This window comes from Pygoscelis adeliae, unplaced genomic scaffold (assembly GCF_000699105.1).
Source record: "Pygoscelis adeliae isolate BGI_AS28 unplaced genomic scaffold, ASM69910v1 Scaffold53, whole genome shotgun sequence".
Classification (NCBI taxonomy): Eukaryota; Metazoa; Chordata; class Aves; order Sphenisciformes; family Spheniscidae; genus Pygoscelis; species Pygoscelis adeliae.
In genome coordinates, this window is record NW_008824468.1 from 414493 (window position 1) to 430940 (window position 16448).

The 16448-nt window shown below is 46.5% G+C and overlaps 1 protein-coding gene across 1 annotated transcript in view; it reads left to right on the forward strand.

Moving 5' to 3' along the window:
• The window catches only part of PCYT1B (phosphate cytidylyltransferase 1, choline, beta), a 26833-nt gene extending 11772 nt beyond the window's left edge, over positions 1-15061 (forward strand). The window contains exons 4-8 of the mRNA XM_009321149.1: positions 2150-2301; positions 3252-3330; positions 6573-6715; positions 8890-9078; positions 14855-15061. Of these exons, the coding sequence (XP_009319424.1) occupies positions 2150-2301; positions 3252-3330; positions 6573-6715; positions 8890-9078; positions 14855-15061 (770 nt within the window). The remainder of the gene's footprint in view (positions 1-2149; positions 2302-3251; positions 3331-6572; positions 6716-8889; positions 9079-14854) is intronic.
• Positions 15062-16448: the final 1387 nt, after the last annotated feature.

The window sequence follows — 16448 nt, forward strand, 5'->3', positions numbered from 1 at the left end:
CTGCTGAGCCAGATAGCTTGCAGGAGAAGCTAGTGGAGGTGCAAGACTGTGAGGTTTAAAAAAAAAATACAAGTTATGTAGGTTTTGTTGTTGCTTTTAAAGGAGTGGGGGGGTGTCCCAGATCAGGGAAGGAACTCTGGGGCAATAGCTTGGCTCCTTTGAAATTCATGGCATAGCTTCACTTTGCCCTTATTTTTGGAGTGAAGGACAAAGCAGCCAGCACTCATCAGCACCTCTTCCCAGCGAGGCATTCTGCATCTTAGCATGTTTAAAAAATGGGCACCTTTCCACACCCACATACAATTTGTGCTGCAAAAGCACTGGTGTCATGTGTCTTTGTGGACACCACAACCAACCCTTTTTATTTCTTGTTGTGAAGACAATTATTTGGAGCTAAGGATTTTTTTTTTTAATAGATATTTGTACCTTCCCAAATCAGTCATTAGAGCAGGATGACAGAATCAAAAGGAAGTACAGCGATATTGTGTCTGCTGTGTACATGAACAAACAGTAATCAAAAAATGAAATCAAGTCTTTCTGCAGAATTCAAGCAAAAATTACTATTTTCCAATAATTTTAGTAGACTTTCTTCCAGGAGAGGGTAGCTTTAAGATGACATACAAGCTGTAAATAAATATAAATACAATCTCAGAAAAGATCTTTCTATTTCTACTGAAAATGCTTTGATCTCCATTAAAGTTCTTGTCAGCAGGCATAAAAAAATGACATAATAGAATAGAGTGGCATTTCACTAGCTGAAATTCTTATGTATATTATTATCTGGCTTTGAATTTTGCACAAACTCCAGGGCTATCTAAACCTTCCTACATTTTTCCTACTTTAAAGGTCCTTAACGACCATCACAGCAAGAACATCCATTTTAGATCTCAAAAAAGACTGCATCTTTGCCAGTGCCTTGCCTGATAGGTTGATGTTTTCAAATTAGAAAGAAGCAGCAGCTGTAGGGCTGCTCTCACACTTCCTGCAGCATTAATAAAGTTGCATTTATCATTCATCAAGTACATTTACTATTTGTCCCAGCGTCACAGACAAGTGAGATCCAAAGGCATAGGTTTGACCTGTGGTGAAGGACAACCACTGTCAACCCAGCTATAAATGGGTATCACATTATTCCATGTGGGGTGCCAAATGACTGTCGTAGCGATAAATTGGACAGACTTACAGCTGTGGGGACAGGCCACTGTGTTTTACGCAATGCTATGTGGGTAGAAAGATAATGCCTAACTTTTATAGTCCTCCGGTAACATGGGTGTTGCTTCCCCTCATTTTAAAAGCAATGTGACAAAGTATTGGTACATCTAGAGTTAAAGGTGCAGGATTTCTGGACTTGCTCATTCCACTAGAGCGTACGGCTTCTCCCAGTCCTCTCCATGGGGCTTCCTTCTGCGATTTCCCATTTGAACATGGCACAGGCCTTACTTCTCTTTCTATCTGCTGAACTCAAAGCTAAACTCAGAGACAGATTCCTATAAAATCTGCCATGACTTGTTTTCCATCAGTGTTTATTTAGTGAGAAACTGTTCTGCTGTGATTTAGAGCTTTGTTGGCAAATGCATCATTTAGAGCATTGTTTACATAACAACAAGAAGTGGGAACAGGAGGCCCAGAGAGGCTGAGGGGTCTCCATCTTTGGAAACTCAACTGGACATGGCCCTGAGCAATCTGCTGTAGTTGACCCTGCTCTGAGGAGGAGGGGGTGGATTAGATGATGTCCAGTGGTGCCTTCCGGCCTCGACCATTTTGTGCTACGTGACATTTGCGAGCACTCTGTTATTGCTGATGCTGCACTTTTTGATTGTTTTGAAAGCATTGTCCATCACGCCTGAAATTTCACAGCCCGTGAAATATAGTGGGATTGAGTTACCTCAACATGTGCATACAGTACTGTTTGAGATGTCCTACAATATCTCATTGGGCTCTGGCTGCAGCTCCAGAAAGTGAAGGATCTCTCAGAAGTCCACGGTTGTACCTGCCAACCCTGAGCAGAACTCTTAGATGCCCTGGAGCACCCCAAAATTAGCTAAGCTAATAACCAAGTGCTTAATGGAATTATCAGGAAATAATTAACTGCTGGTCAAGCTAATTCTACTGAGTGTGGAGCCATTTTGTTGATACTTCCATATTTTAGTTTGCAGTGATGATTTAACTCATAAATTCAAAGGCTTCACTGTGATGAATGAAACTGAGCGATACGAAGCCCTCAGACACTGTCGTTATGTGGATGAGGTCATCAGAGACGCACCCTGGACACTGACACCCGAGTTCCTTGAAAAACATAAGGTACATTTCTCCCCTTATCCCTCCCTTCCCCTTTGTAGACTGACAGTTGAGAATAAACAGCAAGCCTGTGAAATTCTATTAGCTGGAGCAAATTATTTAATTCAGTTAATTCCAGTCCCTGAAATTAGGTACGTGGCATTGCTTGCCTCCATCTTTGTCAGAAAATGTTATGTTTGTCTTGCCTTTTTTTCTCAGGATGCTGAGGTGATTTCTGTTGTGGGATTTTTAAATGGCAAAATAACACTGAAGAATTATTCACAAATTGACTTTCAGGAAAGGAGATCATGAACCAGAAAAGTTATTGTATAGTGACTAAAGTCCTGTTAAAGTCCTGAATTAAAGGCACGTTTCTTATTAATGTCAACAGGTGCAATAATTGGCCAGAAATACGTAAAAATGTCATGTGTCCTCTGAAAGGCAGGATAGAATTTCTTACATGCTATTGACTGTCTTGCAATGTATATAAATCTTAACAAAAGCATAATTAACGAGGATGTATTTTAGTGTCCACATCACTGGGTGACAAATGGACAGCATGACAGTACTAGGTATACATGTATATACGCACAGCCCTAAGGAGGCAGAATCAATAATCCCGCCTCCGTAGTTTTGAAAGCCAAGGCTTTGCCACTTGACTTAGCTCTTCCAGTAGCAATAAAAGCAGGAACAGGTGTCTTAGGATTTGTACAGAATATCACGCAGAGCCAGCCAGAGCGATGTGTTAATGGCAGTGCTTCTGGAGACAAGCTTTCTGTTCTTTCGTAATTGATCATACAACACAGCAGTTATAGGCCTAAATCTAGTGCAATATTCTAGGTGATGGCTTTAGGATGAGAATGTCAAAAGCGAGTCAGCTGAAGTCGAGAAAAGAGATGATCCTCCGCAACGAGCCCCCACTGAATCAAAATTCAGTGATGGTGGCATGTGATTCTTCTTCTGTTCACTGGCAGATTGACTTTGTAGCCCACGATGACATCCCGTACTCCTCCGCTGGCTCGGATGATGTATACAAACACATAAAGGAGGCAGGTAAGGGCAACCTTACATTTTTGGCACCTTCCTTTTCAGCTTCAGCCCAAATTCTTCTACTGCCTTTTGACCACAACTGCGGGGAGAGAAGCAGTAGAGATAATATCACGTTCTCTTACACCCTAATGGTAGGTACTGCTGACTTCAGCAGACAGGTTCACTTTGTAAAACCACAAAGGATGTCCTTGGCTGAATTCCTGCCATAACCCCCAGCAAACCATTCAAATCTGTCACGGAAGAGTCCCATCTGGGTTTTTTTAAACAATTTCAGAGTGCACAACTAAGAGCTCTGAACCAATGAAAATGAGTTCAGTTCCCACAGCAGCCCAGCCAACTTCAGTGGTTTGTTGATGACCGCAAATTGATGACTCCTTGACACAGCCCAGTCCTGAAAACGAGCAAGCACAGGCAGCCTTCAGGAGTCATTAGGATCCACTTCTGATTTGCACTGAGGGTTCTTTTTACTACGCTGGCAGAAAGTTTAAATTAGTACCAGAGTGATTAATTTGCAATGACTATTTAGCAGTTTGGTTGACTACCATATAACATTGAACATGACCATGCTGAAGTCATGAGGGGTTTCTATCTCTTCAGTTCAAGGAAGCCGAATTAAATCTGAGGAGACAATATTAAGCCACAGTTTGCCAGCAGCAGCTTGCTCTAACACAATGAATGGTGCGGGAGGAGGAACTGATCATACCTTTCATTCTCCTGCTCCCTGGAGGTGCTGCTCTGAACACTAGCGAATCCATCCTCTTCCTGGTCTACATAAATGTGTATATGGGAGGCTCAAAAAAATTCCAGAGCAAATCTGCCTGATGGTAATTTGTCATGCAAAGTGTCCTTCTCAAGCCATACAATGACAGCAGTAGACCAGGTATTGACCTGAGCTGAAAGAATAAACTTTTTATAGCAGCAGGTCTTGATCTTTTTCCACTTGCAAACCTCACTGTGGTGTCAGACTCACAACCTTGCTTTGGGAACTGCTGTTTCAGAGCCAGCACCAGCGTATTTCACTAGGCAATGGAACAAAGGGACCTCTGGTAAGGACAGGTCACCAGGGGACATACAGCATACGCGCTGGCCAGGCAGCTATGTTGCCTTTCTTCTATAAGGTGCTGAGTGCACGGGACAACATGACAGGAGCCCTTGGTGTCACTGTATCGTTACCAGACTGAGCTGGAGCCTGCCCAAACCTGGCCCATCCTGTGCTGTCGTTGGGCACGGGTGCCATGTGCACACATCCTGATGAGAAATTCAAACTTTGTTTGCAGAATAGAGTGTGGACTTACAGCTTCAGGGACTTACGGTCTGTCCCGTGACCGTCACTGCAAGATGCTGGAGAAGCAACTTCAGTCTGTATGGCTGAATTTTGTTACATATAAACTGGGAATAATGTTACTTTATTTGTGAAAAGTTTTGAGATCTAGTGCTGTAATAGTCCCAACGCTCCAGAACAGCATTATTACAACAGTGAATTTCCCCTTTCTCCTAGGGTGTTTTGTTTTAAATAGACCAATGCTGTGGATGCACTTGCGCATTTTCCTTAGTTCCAGTACTCCCATTTTCCCACATCAGGCTGTTGGGGAGCAGAGAAGCGATGGGAACTGCGGAGCTCTTTGTGTAGATTCCCATGGGCTCCCATTTCCCCACTCCCTTCAGTGGGTGGGAGAGCATATGGACAATGGTGAGCTGGGTGACAGTGCACTAACTAAACCTCTGCACATCTGTGAACAATTAGTTTGGAAAACGTGAGTCAGTCCAACGCATGAAGCATAGGAAAGCAAAATCAGTGACTAAAGGTAATGTTCTCATACATGGGTTTGTGCAGCTACTTGAAAACAATTCCACTTTTGGCTTAGCAAGGGTAGGGTTTGGATTTGTTCATATATTCTTGTAGCTCCTATCTATAAAGGCTCCTGGCTCAAAGTGGTTTTCACTGCTTCCAAAAATAGTTTCCTTAGTGACTGCTGCAAGCCTGGAAAGCACGATCAGGAAAACCTCTCTGCTCGTGATTAAAATAATCTATTTTTTTAGCAGAGTATTACTTAGAGATCAAAAAGAAAAAATATCACATAGCATTTAGTCACAAGAGGCTGCTAAGCTTCTTGATTCTGTCTCCAAATCTTTTTCTAACCCTGTGAAATTAGCTAGCAATGCCTGCCTACTTCAAGTGAATGTGTGAGGATTAATTTGCCAGTAGCCGTACCACCCTTTTAAGACAAAGCACTACTTTGTTTTGCAAAACCATTTCCAGTCTTACCTTACAGCTTGCTCTCATCAGCAGCTTGATGTTGCAATTACATGTAAGTGATAGTAATAATTTTTTGTAGCCCTATCTAACTACTAAACCAAGGTGTGCTAGCACTCTGCTATTATTGCCTCCGTGGCTTGCTTTAACAGTTCAAGTGATCCTGTCTTGATAAGGAGCAATTAAAAAGCGATATATTCCTCAGGTGTGTTGAGGAAGATACAAGCAGTATTAATAAATGGCCAGTTTTATTAGGGACGGATCTGTCGGAGCAGGGAGAGTGGTTATGCAGCCACTGACACGGCCAGGTGGACATGAAATGGGGGCTATAGAGACTGAGACCCTCAGTCCCCACGCTGTATCTGTGTTTGTTCACACCACCATTACGCTTCATCTTCCTGTTACAAGCTACCGGCACCTCCAGGGTGTTGTCCAGTTACCGTAACGCATCTTTTACCTGAAGGCGCTTCCCGGCTTTGGCCAAGGCCAGAAGCTGGTCTCTTTTACTCAGCAGAACAAAGGCTGCCAGACGGTGCAGCACAGGAGCGGAGGGGAGAGTGGAAATACTCAGGAGAGCAGCAAATGGCCTTTCAATAGTGGGAGTGGAAGCCAACCTCCTGCTCCTTTATATAACATTAAATGAGGGCTACGCTTGTAGAAAGAACTGCTCAGCGAATTGTCACAACCGCGAGGTTTAGTCTTCCTGGCTCGGGAGCCCCTGCCAGTCTAATAACTTCCACATCACAGCTGACACTGTGAAGAGGCCAAGTTTTAGCCTTTCTGAAGACCTGAGGAGAAATGAACGGTTTAGCAACCAAGTGCCTTCCCTAAGCTCACACAGGAGCAACGGGAAAGAACTAGGAATAAGACAGGTGGAATTGCGAGTCTCTTGCCTTGGGTCAGGCATTTTTGTGTTCACCCTCAGCTACCTGCCACAGTGCCTGGTCCTGCCGTGCTTTCTCAGCAGGCTTTCTTTTCCCACTTTGCTCAGGAATGTTCGTGCCAACGCAGAGAACCGAAGGTATCTCAACATCGGATATCATCACAAGGATCGTCCGGGACTATGACGTGTACGCCCGGCGCAACCTCCAACGAGGATACACCGCCAAAGAGCTGAATGTTAGTTTTATAAATGTAAGTACACCGACCTGCATTTGCTTCTGAAACACTCCTAGGACACCGAATATAGAGTAAACGTTAAGAAAGCATATCTTCCTCATGCTGCTTTTAAAATAGCTGGGAAGAACTTAATTTAAAAGAAACTGGTAAGCTGGGGGTAGTTTTAATTGCTCCTATTAATTAGCAGCTTCATTTCCATCTTATGCTTTCAGGTTTGTGACAAAGCTGCTGCTCCCCCTTCCTCCTTGGGCTGTAGGTGACAATGACACACTAGGGAGGAGCCCACCCCCCCACTGCAGGCTTCTCAGACATTCACCCAAGACACGATTTCTTTCTTTATCCCCATTGTGAGAAGCCAGCACAGAGAGCAAAGATTTTGATATCCAAACTTTCTCTACAATGCGACAGGATAAAAAAAAAAAAAAAAACAACCAACTGCTGAATGGTGAGATTACTAGAGGAAGCTAAAACGGTTTTTAAAAGACGAGGAAGCGTGTTAGGAAGCTGGTAAATGATGCTGATCAGAAGCCACAATAGGTAGGGCAAGAGCACCATTTGAAACGGTGGCTCAAATTATTCAGCTTCCACGTACAGAACTGCACCTTACCCTCCAGTGAGGAGTAAACACTTAACAGAAATGAAAGTTTACTTTCCTTCATTTTCTGTTTCAAGTCTTAAGGCCTGGAGATAACCCACAGAACTGAAATCTTCCTTGTGATTGGGCTGGCTCACAGCAGGACTTCCCACCTCCTTCCCTGGAGCTGGGAAACCCCCTTGTGAAGGACTGAATTGTGTCATTTCATGAGGGTTTGTTTACTTGTTTCTTATTTTGAAGTCTGGCAGATAAATCGCAGATCACAGGGCATAAATATTTATTTCACGGTGCTTTTTTTTCAGTCCTCTACACCTCCAGAAAATCCTGCTTGTAAGTACTCCACCCAGAAGTATCACTATTACGAGTATCCATTAAATTAAGGCATGCTGGATGCCTTGGGGGCTCTCAAATTTAACCTTTAGTAGCTCTGAGGTTAAGATACTGTTGCATAAGGTATGCTTCTCCCCAGTCTCAGACACTGATATATCCTGAAGTCTCTCCTGGCATTTGGTTATTAGCTCATAGTAATTTAAATGCAGAAATACTAACTTGCACCAGAGGCTGTTTGTGTTTCAAAATGCAAAAAAACCCCAGGATTTCACCAAGACAGAAAAGTGCTGGTTTCCTCGTTAAAGAAAGGCTTGGTCACCTATTAAGTGCCAAGTGAGTTGGGTTTCTTTGGAACTTGAGGATTTTGTTTGGCCTTGTGGCCTGCAAAGACAGTTCTTCTAGTGTTTCACAAACTAGAATAAAACCCACCTCAGCACTAAACAGTATTTGTTTTAAAAGTAAATTCAGGTGCCCATTAAATGAAGTTCACAGGAAATTAAAAGCTGATAGCAATCTGTGCTTCTACAGAGACCATTACACCTTCAAGGGCACAGCGTTCGTTTGCTGTGGCCCCTGTACGTTTGAGGGGCACAGGAGCATTTCGGGACAAAAGTTCTTTAACCCTGAAGTATTTTAGAAGCTTGGCCTGACGTTAGCCCCCTAACATTATCTTCTCCGTCCCTCTCTTTTTCTGTGTGCCTTGGCAATTAGGAGTTTGCTCTCTTTTCTATCAAGTCTGCTGGCCACAAGCCGCTGGCCTACACACGTCTTTCTGTTGCAGCCAGAAGCTCCTGTATTAGCCAGGCTTGGAGGTGAAGAGAGTTTTCCTTCTGCACTGCAGAAATCCAACCAAAGAGACATTTTGGTCCAAGTTACCATCCAGGCTGGCAAGTCAGCAGTGGGCTGCGTTTGCTAGGAAACCCAGGGAGATTTGCCTTTTGCTTAAGTTTGAGCTGTTAATTTCTCACTGGTATCCTTCACAAGATTCATATAATTTTCAAAGTGCATTCAGTTTGAAAATATGGAAAGATTCGTGTAGTGAATTAAACACAGTAATCACACAAGACGGTCTTTTCAATATGTACCTTCTGCTCTTCATTCCACAAATGTTAAATTTGCATGTATAAAAATAATGTGGGAATAGTTAACCAAGGCCATATGTATTACGATACATTAATGCAATTTTTTTTCGTCTTCTCAACTGTCAGTGGCTAATTATTTCCAAGTCCCTATATATTAATCTCTGTCCACACTTTTAAAACAGGAGAAGAAATACCGATTTCAAAACCAAGTGGACAAAATGAAAGAAAAAGTCAAGAACGTGGAGGAAAGATCAAAAGAATTTGTTTACAAGGTGGAAGAGAAGAGCCATGACCTCATTCAGAAATGGGAAGAAAAGTCCAGGGAATTTATTGGCAACTTTTTAGAGCTGTTTGGACCCGACGGAGCCTGGGTAGGTATTCTGCCATCCCAGGAAGTCTGAGTGGTTTTTATTTATCTTCTGTAACGCAGATCAAGAGCAGATTCTTTTGCTGCAGTCTTTGTTTTGAAAGCCAGCACAGTAGGATAATGCCAAACCTGCTTGCTGAATCCAATAACGCATGCCAATACTGCAGCGGGAGGACTTGTCACTTGTGGCTGTTGCTTCTTTGGGATAATTTCTGTCCCTTGTGAAGGTGTGATGCTGAATGTGACACTGCAGTCAGTAGAGCTGCGTAACAGCAACACAGGAGCAAACAGGCTAATACAGTCTATTCCCCCCATTAGCGCTAAATGGGACCACACAGACATCAGGGAGAAACTATACACTGGAGGTGGTGAGGGAAACAGGGACACCGGAAAGTTTTTCAGTAGTTCTTTTCATGCGCTGTACTCAGCGGAAGAAGATGACCATTTTCTACCTTTAAAAACTACTGATTTAAAGTTCCAAGAAATGATTTTACATGGCGGGGGGCCAGGCTCATCTGACTGACTGCAGGGAAGGCTCAGGTGGAACTGCAGCACTTTCGAACCTCTCCTCAGTACATGCTGGCTCCACAGAGCCCATTTACCAAAGGTCCCCAGGTGCCGTGGAAAGGCAGCTGAGAGTCCCTAACAGCATCCCTCCGGGGAGAAACCCCGCGGCCTTACCTGCTCAAACCGAAGTCATGCACTGAGTGGGTGGTGAGTTAGTGACACTTCAGAGCCCCAGCTGAGTCCTGGCCGCCATCTTTCAGTTCTGATAGCTTGCCAAACCTTGAGAAACTTTGTTTTCTTGTACTACTTCCCTTGGCTACTTGAAACCAACAGCAAAGCTTATTTTGAATGTAAAAGTTACCATTTGCTTGAACAGACCTTCCCGTTGGGAGTCAGTCCTTTTCCAACAAGCTCTCTGCGCAGCTGTGTTCTGGTGAAAGCCCAGGCCCCGGCCAAGCCCTTCAGTACAGGCGTCATCTCGGACGTGCTGCTCTAGTTGCAAGCTCCAAGTGAAGCTTTTGCTCAGCCTGAGGAAACGTGAGCAAGCACGGAGGAGAGCAGCAAGCAGGGCAGGGTGAACTGAGGGGAGCGGAGTAAGAGCTAGAGAAGTAATCCTGCAGAACAGCAGGATGCTGCAGAGGTACGTTTTCAGACCGTGGCGCGCAGACAGTCAGGCAGCTCCCTCCTTGCTTGAAAGCAAACCCTTTGCAAGAGGCTTGTGCAAAGCTTTAACAGCTGATGGATTACAGTTTGAGGCAAAGTATCAATAGAGGCAGCAAGCCAGAAAAAACAGTTTAGGACTAGCATGGAGCAGATACTACTGGAATATTTTTAAAGAGCCAACACACACAATGTTCTCTCACATCACTTATCAGTTCATACCTGAACAACTTCCCATCACAAAAGGTACCTTCTGTTGAAAGGATCTTAGCAGAGTTTTTGTTTATAAACAAACCCTCAAGAAGATTCACAGACCCCTGGTGAATTAAGTAGCCCACATCAGAGCCGCGTCACAACTCCGTGCCACCAAAGCACATAGTACCTGCCTCTTACTGGAGTTCTCATCTTTTCTCTGCCACGACTCGCTGCGGTGATTACCACTCAGTTGAGAAAAGCCTAAAATTAGGCTGTGAAGGCTTCAGAACAGAGACTGCATCTTTATAATCTCCTTACAGCTATGTCTATCCCATGCAAAGGCAGGTGCTCTCTAAATAACACCGGTCCCAGCCATAAAAACAAATAGCTTATTTAGCAATTTGTTCATTGACAGTATCATCTTCCTTGGGGAGGGGAAGAGGGTGAACTCTTCTGGTGAAAAGCCCAGGTTTACCTGCATTGACCACATCCACACGAAGAGTGCTTCCTCTGTAAGTTATTCTCCATAGAGCTTGGCGAGTGTTCCCCATGTGGGATGGTCCTGTGGCCACAGGTGCTGAATAAATAAAACTAATGCTAACGGGGCACGTGAAACCCACAGGAGGTGAGATGAGTTTGGCTGTGCAGAGAGGGGAAAAGAATGTCAAAGCCTTGATCCCATTCCCTGTCTCTACCCACGCAACACTGTACACTGATGGCATTTTTAAAACCCCTTTGCTGATAAAACGTTTTACCAAATTCGATTAGAGAAAAGCTGCTCTGCAAAGGTCTTTGGGGGGGGGTGGGGTGGTGGTGGTGGTCTCCTCCTGTTTACTGAATTAGTGTCCCAACCACAGAGTAGGAAACCTGGTGCAACCACAGAGACCTTTGCTAAAAACAAGAGAGAAATCTCCTTGCAGTGTTGTAGGAAAAGCGTCAGTGACAGCACGCTGAGAGCTCTTGTGGCTTTTTTAAAAATCAGTTTGAGCCTTGCAACAGGAGAGACTTTTAAAATAATGATAACTTGCTATTAGTGTCAAAACTGTTATTAGCATTAATTTGCCTTATCACCGTTAGTTAGATGTTGCTTTTAATGTTGACAGTGAAAGTACAGGAATCGTTATGGGCACGCTAGATTCCTAGATGGGTAATTTGCATGCCATTAATATGCTATTATTATTTCACAAATAATTATTATAATACATTTTATGCTAGCATCAATTTTCTAGAAGTAAGGGCCACATAACCCACAAAAAATATCGGTTTCTGAAAAGGTCAAAATGTCAGTTTTGAAACGTCAAGTTGTCTATAATTCATTGGCAATTTTGCCCACCTGTGCAATCCCCTGTATGTATTTTTAATGCGAGAGAGTCACAGAGGGGTCAGAAACACTGATTAACATGGCATGAAACTTTTGTCCCGGCTTGAGAGAGGACCACCGCGCGGCCCGGCACGGAGGCCCTAATGGCAGACGCCGCTCCACGGAAGCGGAAAGCGGCAGAGTTCGTTCCACCTTCTCTCAGACACGTACGAACAGGCAGCCGCGCTTCAGCTCAGCGGAGAGAAAGCAAGCCTCACAGGGCAGGGTTTCCACGCTAACCTCCCTCTCGGAGGAGATGAGGTGTCCCTCCAAAGGGCCCGTTTCCCTCTATTCAGCGCACGGAGGGAGTTGGGGATGGCCGCGCCAGGAAGTGGCTGCATCACATCAGATGTCTGCGGGGGCTCAGAGGAATCTTACAGGTTGCGACTGGAACCCAGGGCCGGCGTTTAGGCCACGCCATGCGTCCGCAGCCTGGACCTGAGCACGGCCTTGAAAGACTCAGCAGCTCAAAAGCAGCAGTCCTCCATAACACCCAACTGGCACTTGTTTTGTAAAGCAAAGAAGTATCAACACATAGGCAATAAAATTCAGAAATAGGCATAATATTTTTGCCCAGTAGCAGGTTTGCCAAAAGCAAAGCGTTCTCTCCCTGAGCTGGTTGGGTGTACCTGAACTCGCTTGAACCAAGGCTTGGAAATTATTTTCCCAGCTCTGGAAAAGGTCCAGAGCGCACCCAGCCTTGTCTATCCCTCCTGCACTTCAAGGGAGCCATTAACACTTGTGCTACTTCTTCAGCACCCAAGGGCCCAAGAAGCCCCCCCCCCCCCCCCCCCCCCCCGCCCCATTAGGAAGACCTTGCCTGCGAAGGGCATGACTTACTGCCCCTGCTAGAGCACAGCTGGAGGCGAAGAGTCATTCTGGAGGCAGGTGAATTACACCACCACCTCCTCCTGCAGCAGTTGTGGTTTTAGCCAGCAACCTGGTGGCTAAAGCACTAACACAGGAGGCAATTCAGACTGGCTGGGCACTCCCCCTGCCGAAGGCGTGAGCGCGCCAGCTTGTTCAAGCAACACTCTTTGCTGAAGCAGGGACCGGGCAGCAGGTGTCCTACAGCCTGGCTGAGAGCATTAGCAGGAAGGTGGGGTTCTCCTTTCCATCCCTGGCCCGCGTGGCCCAAGGCACAGTCAAGTACCCCCTGCCGTGTGGGATACCTGCCAAGCGGGGACACTGATCTCCCCCAGCACCGGTACCACAACACCATGAACCACTGCAACGTCACTGAGCTTTTTGAAGTGGCTGGTAAGGCGCCAGGGGCGGGAGGGAGTCAAACTGTTTTGCTTGCCCAGGAAAAAGATATTTCATATGAAACATCATTTTTTTGTTGGGGGTTATCTTCAGTGAGAGGATGAAACAGACTAAGTCAAGCCAGCAAACTCAATTTCTGTGATCTAAAGAGAAATTTTGCACTCCTACCACTGAATTTCAACAGGCACTGGGGCTTTGCCAGCCCTGGTGACATCCTCACAGCTCTCAGCAGCAGAAACCCTCCCCACCCGAATGCTTCCTGGCACCATTTATCAGGAGCAACCACCATCTGCTAACTATCGAGATTTTAGGAAGTCTTGACTATTTTGGACCTAGCAGTCGTGCAGGGGTAGGTTACACGCCGTGGGTCTTTATGCGTGAGAGCATGGCTAAGTGTGGCTCCAGGCAGGAACTGTTCTGTCACTCTGCACTGCAGCGACATCCAGGCTCTAAAACTAAGGTAATAAAGGCCCATGCGATAAAGATATAAATTGGGTGAGGGAGCTCACAGAGGAACAGTTAAGCTTGGTATTTGTGCTCAATCATTAACCCCCGGGATTAGCAAACACCAGAAACCTGATGGGAAAACCTAGCATTTGTGCCTCTGCTGGTGGGAATACCGAGTTTCAAAGAGGGGGAGGAAAAGCAAGACGGGCAGCCACATGCTCCTTGGCTGGGAGGAAGGTCATCACAGAGCAGTTGCTGCAGGGGGGAGGAGGAACAAAACAAAAATTCAAGCTGAGAAAGTCTGTGGACTGCAGCTGCCCAAGCAGGCAAACCCAGAATACATTCTGCAGCAGTATTTTGCTCTCAGACCTAAGCAGCGACTTAACTTTGTCCGGGCTGGCTCTTCCATTCCAGCCGAGCATCGCCTGCGATCCGACTCCCAGTACTCCAGCCAAGGTTGAGACTTCTTGTTCCCCGTCCCCAGGAGGAGCAGCGAGGCGCTCGCATTTGGCATTTTCCACATGAAGCCTGCAGCAGCCACGCAGTAGGCGCTAGATCTCCTGTAACCCAGCCTGGCAGCCTAACGCAAGGCCACGTAGGCACTAACAAGTAGCGGCATTTGCCTTAGCGTAGCAGATCGCTAGACTGAAAAGGTGGTCTCTTCCACCCTACCAGCTCTGGCAGGCCTCCACTCAGCTTTACAAAGCAAAAATGACAATAAAGCCCAAAGCAGAACGTCAAGCCTGCATGTGTTTCTCTTTTCAACAAAGACACCTGAATTCTGACATTCCCACCCCCCCCAATTCAAGGGTTTGGGTGGTGCCTGCTCCAGGTAGCTGGGGAAGTGGCTGCCAGTATTTGGCAGGCACCGGGCTGCCTCCCTTGAGAAGGGAAGGAGGAAAAAAGGCTGGGCTAGCCAGGAAGCTCAGCGGGAGACGGGAGGTCCGTCCCAGCACGCTAAAAGGAAAAGCTCCTAGGAACAAGGAACTGTGGGCGTTCAGGCAGAAAACTGACTCCTTGAGACAGAGTGCGACCAACACCTACAAAAAATCCGAAGGGAGTTCCCCCTCGCTGGCTTAGGACAATGCACACAGTATTCTCACACTAGCGGTGTCCGACCTAAGAAAAAACCTTGTCGTGCAAAAAACGGGTTATTACGAGCACAGTAGAAGAGGCAAAGGCTAAGGGTGGGCTGAACCGGCCATGCTTCAGAGCTGAAGTCTATCCTGTCCCCCTGCTCTCTCCCAGGGGAGAGGCACAGTGCAGCGCAGCCCCTGCCTGCCCACAGACATACCTTCCCCTCTGTGCATTACTCAGAAAGCATCTTTTCACTTTGCTTTTGCAGAAGCAGATGTTCCAGGAACGAAGCGGCCGGATGCTCCAGGCTTTTTCTCCCCGGCAGAGCCCGAACAGCAGTCCTACGCGAGGCCGTTCTCCATCCCGTTCTCCATCTCCGCCCTGGGTCTTCAATAAAGCCTCCCCTCCCTCTTCTCCAAAAGCTGCCTCTGCCTCCCTCAGCAGCATGAGCGAGGGAGACGAGGATGAAAAGTAAAATAAAGATATATTTTTTTAACCATGAGACAGAAGAACAAGCTATGAACTCAACCGCTGGATGGGGAGAAGCGTGAGGAACATCTGGGGTATCTCTGACAGCAGGGAACGTGCTCTGGGAGAAGACGCTGAAAACGGACCGGAGCACAGCAAGTGAGATCTCAGGAAGAGCTTATCCCATCCCCACTCCCTCGCGGTGCCTGGAGGCCCGGCCAGCAGTGCTTGCCAGACACGGTACCGGGGACTGGCAGAAAAACATACACCTTTGTCCAAGTTTCGGTCCATGTGTTGCTGCTTACAGCTGCTGCGGCCAGGCCAGGCCGGCAGGGAACTCTGCACCGAGGGGGGCTGGCGGGAAGAGCCCTGCCGGCTCCCGATCCGGACCCGGCACACAGGCACGCGACGGCTGCGGCCCGTGGATGGAGAATATGCAGTCATACCGGTCCCTGCTAACCTTGAGCTCTTCTGGCACGTGAAGCAATGGCATCGCTGCAGCAAACACATTCAGAAACAGGAAATAAAATGTTACTTTTTTTCTTTTTGAATGAAATCTGCCCCAGACCCCAAACCATGCCAGTGAAATGGAGAGCTCTCCAGCTGAGTTGGTGGAAATCCATTTAATATATTCAAGCTATTGAATGCTGCTTGTTGACCAAGCCTCCGTACGGGCTGTATGTAAAGAGTCAGGCTGCATTTGCTTTATCAAATCGCTCTCCGTGTTTCTAGTGCCTGAACAGCTACCTGATAACTTCTGTTTGGCTCCCTGGTTTTGCACTTTGGAGGCAAGAAAGTAAATGAAAAGACAGCCCTAGCTGGAATGTGTTGTTGTAGGAAATAGATAGTGTGAAGACGTTGGTGATTTTTACTGGTGAATTCTAAAAAACACATGTGGGATCCCAAGACCCTGGGACGTGGCCTCCTAGGAAACCCTGCTGCTCCCTGCTACGTATCACCAAACGACGAGCACAACAGTGCTGCTGTCCTCACATGCTGCTCAGCCGGTTAAACAAATTTCTCATCAAACTCTAAACAAGATGCATTCACAGACACCCTGTCCCTGCAGGGGTCCCGAGGCCATTCCTCTACCCTAACGTGGAGAAGAAGTTGGAGAAAACAATGGAAACCTTTTAAACAGGATTAAGCGTGGGGATTTCCTTTCTCCGCCCATGACACCCGTACAGCCCCAAGCAGAACGACAGAAAGGGTAGCATGAGCGAAGCTTTCCCCTCCTCTCGATGCACTAGCTGATCTCCTTCCAGCTTGGCAAAGCCAGACCTGCCTGACGTCCGGCTCCACCGTTCAGTCCCACAGCTGGTACCTGGTGAGGTGGCTGCAGACTTGCAGGATTTCTGAGCATGGGGGGCCCCCAGCCCCCAAAGCTGCCCTGC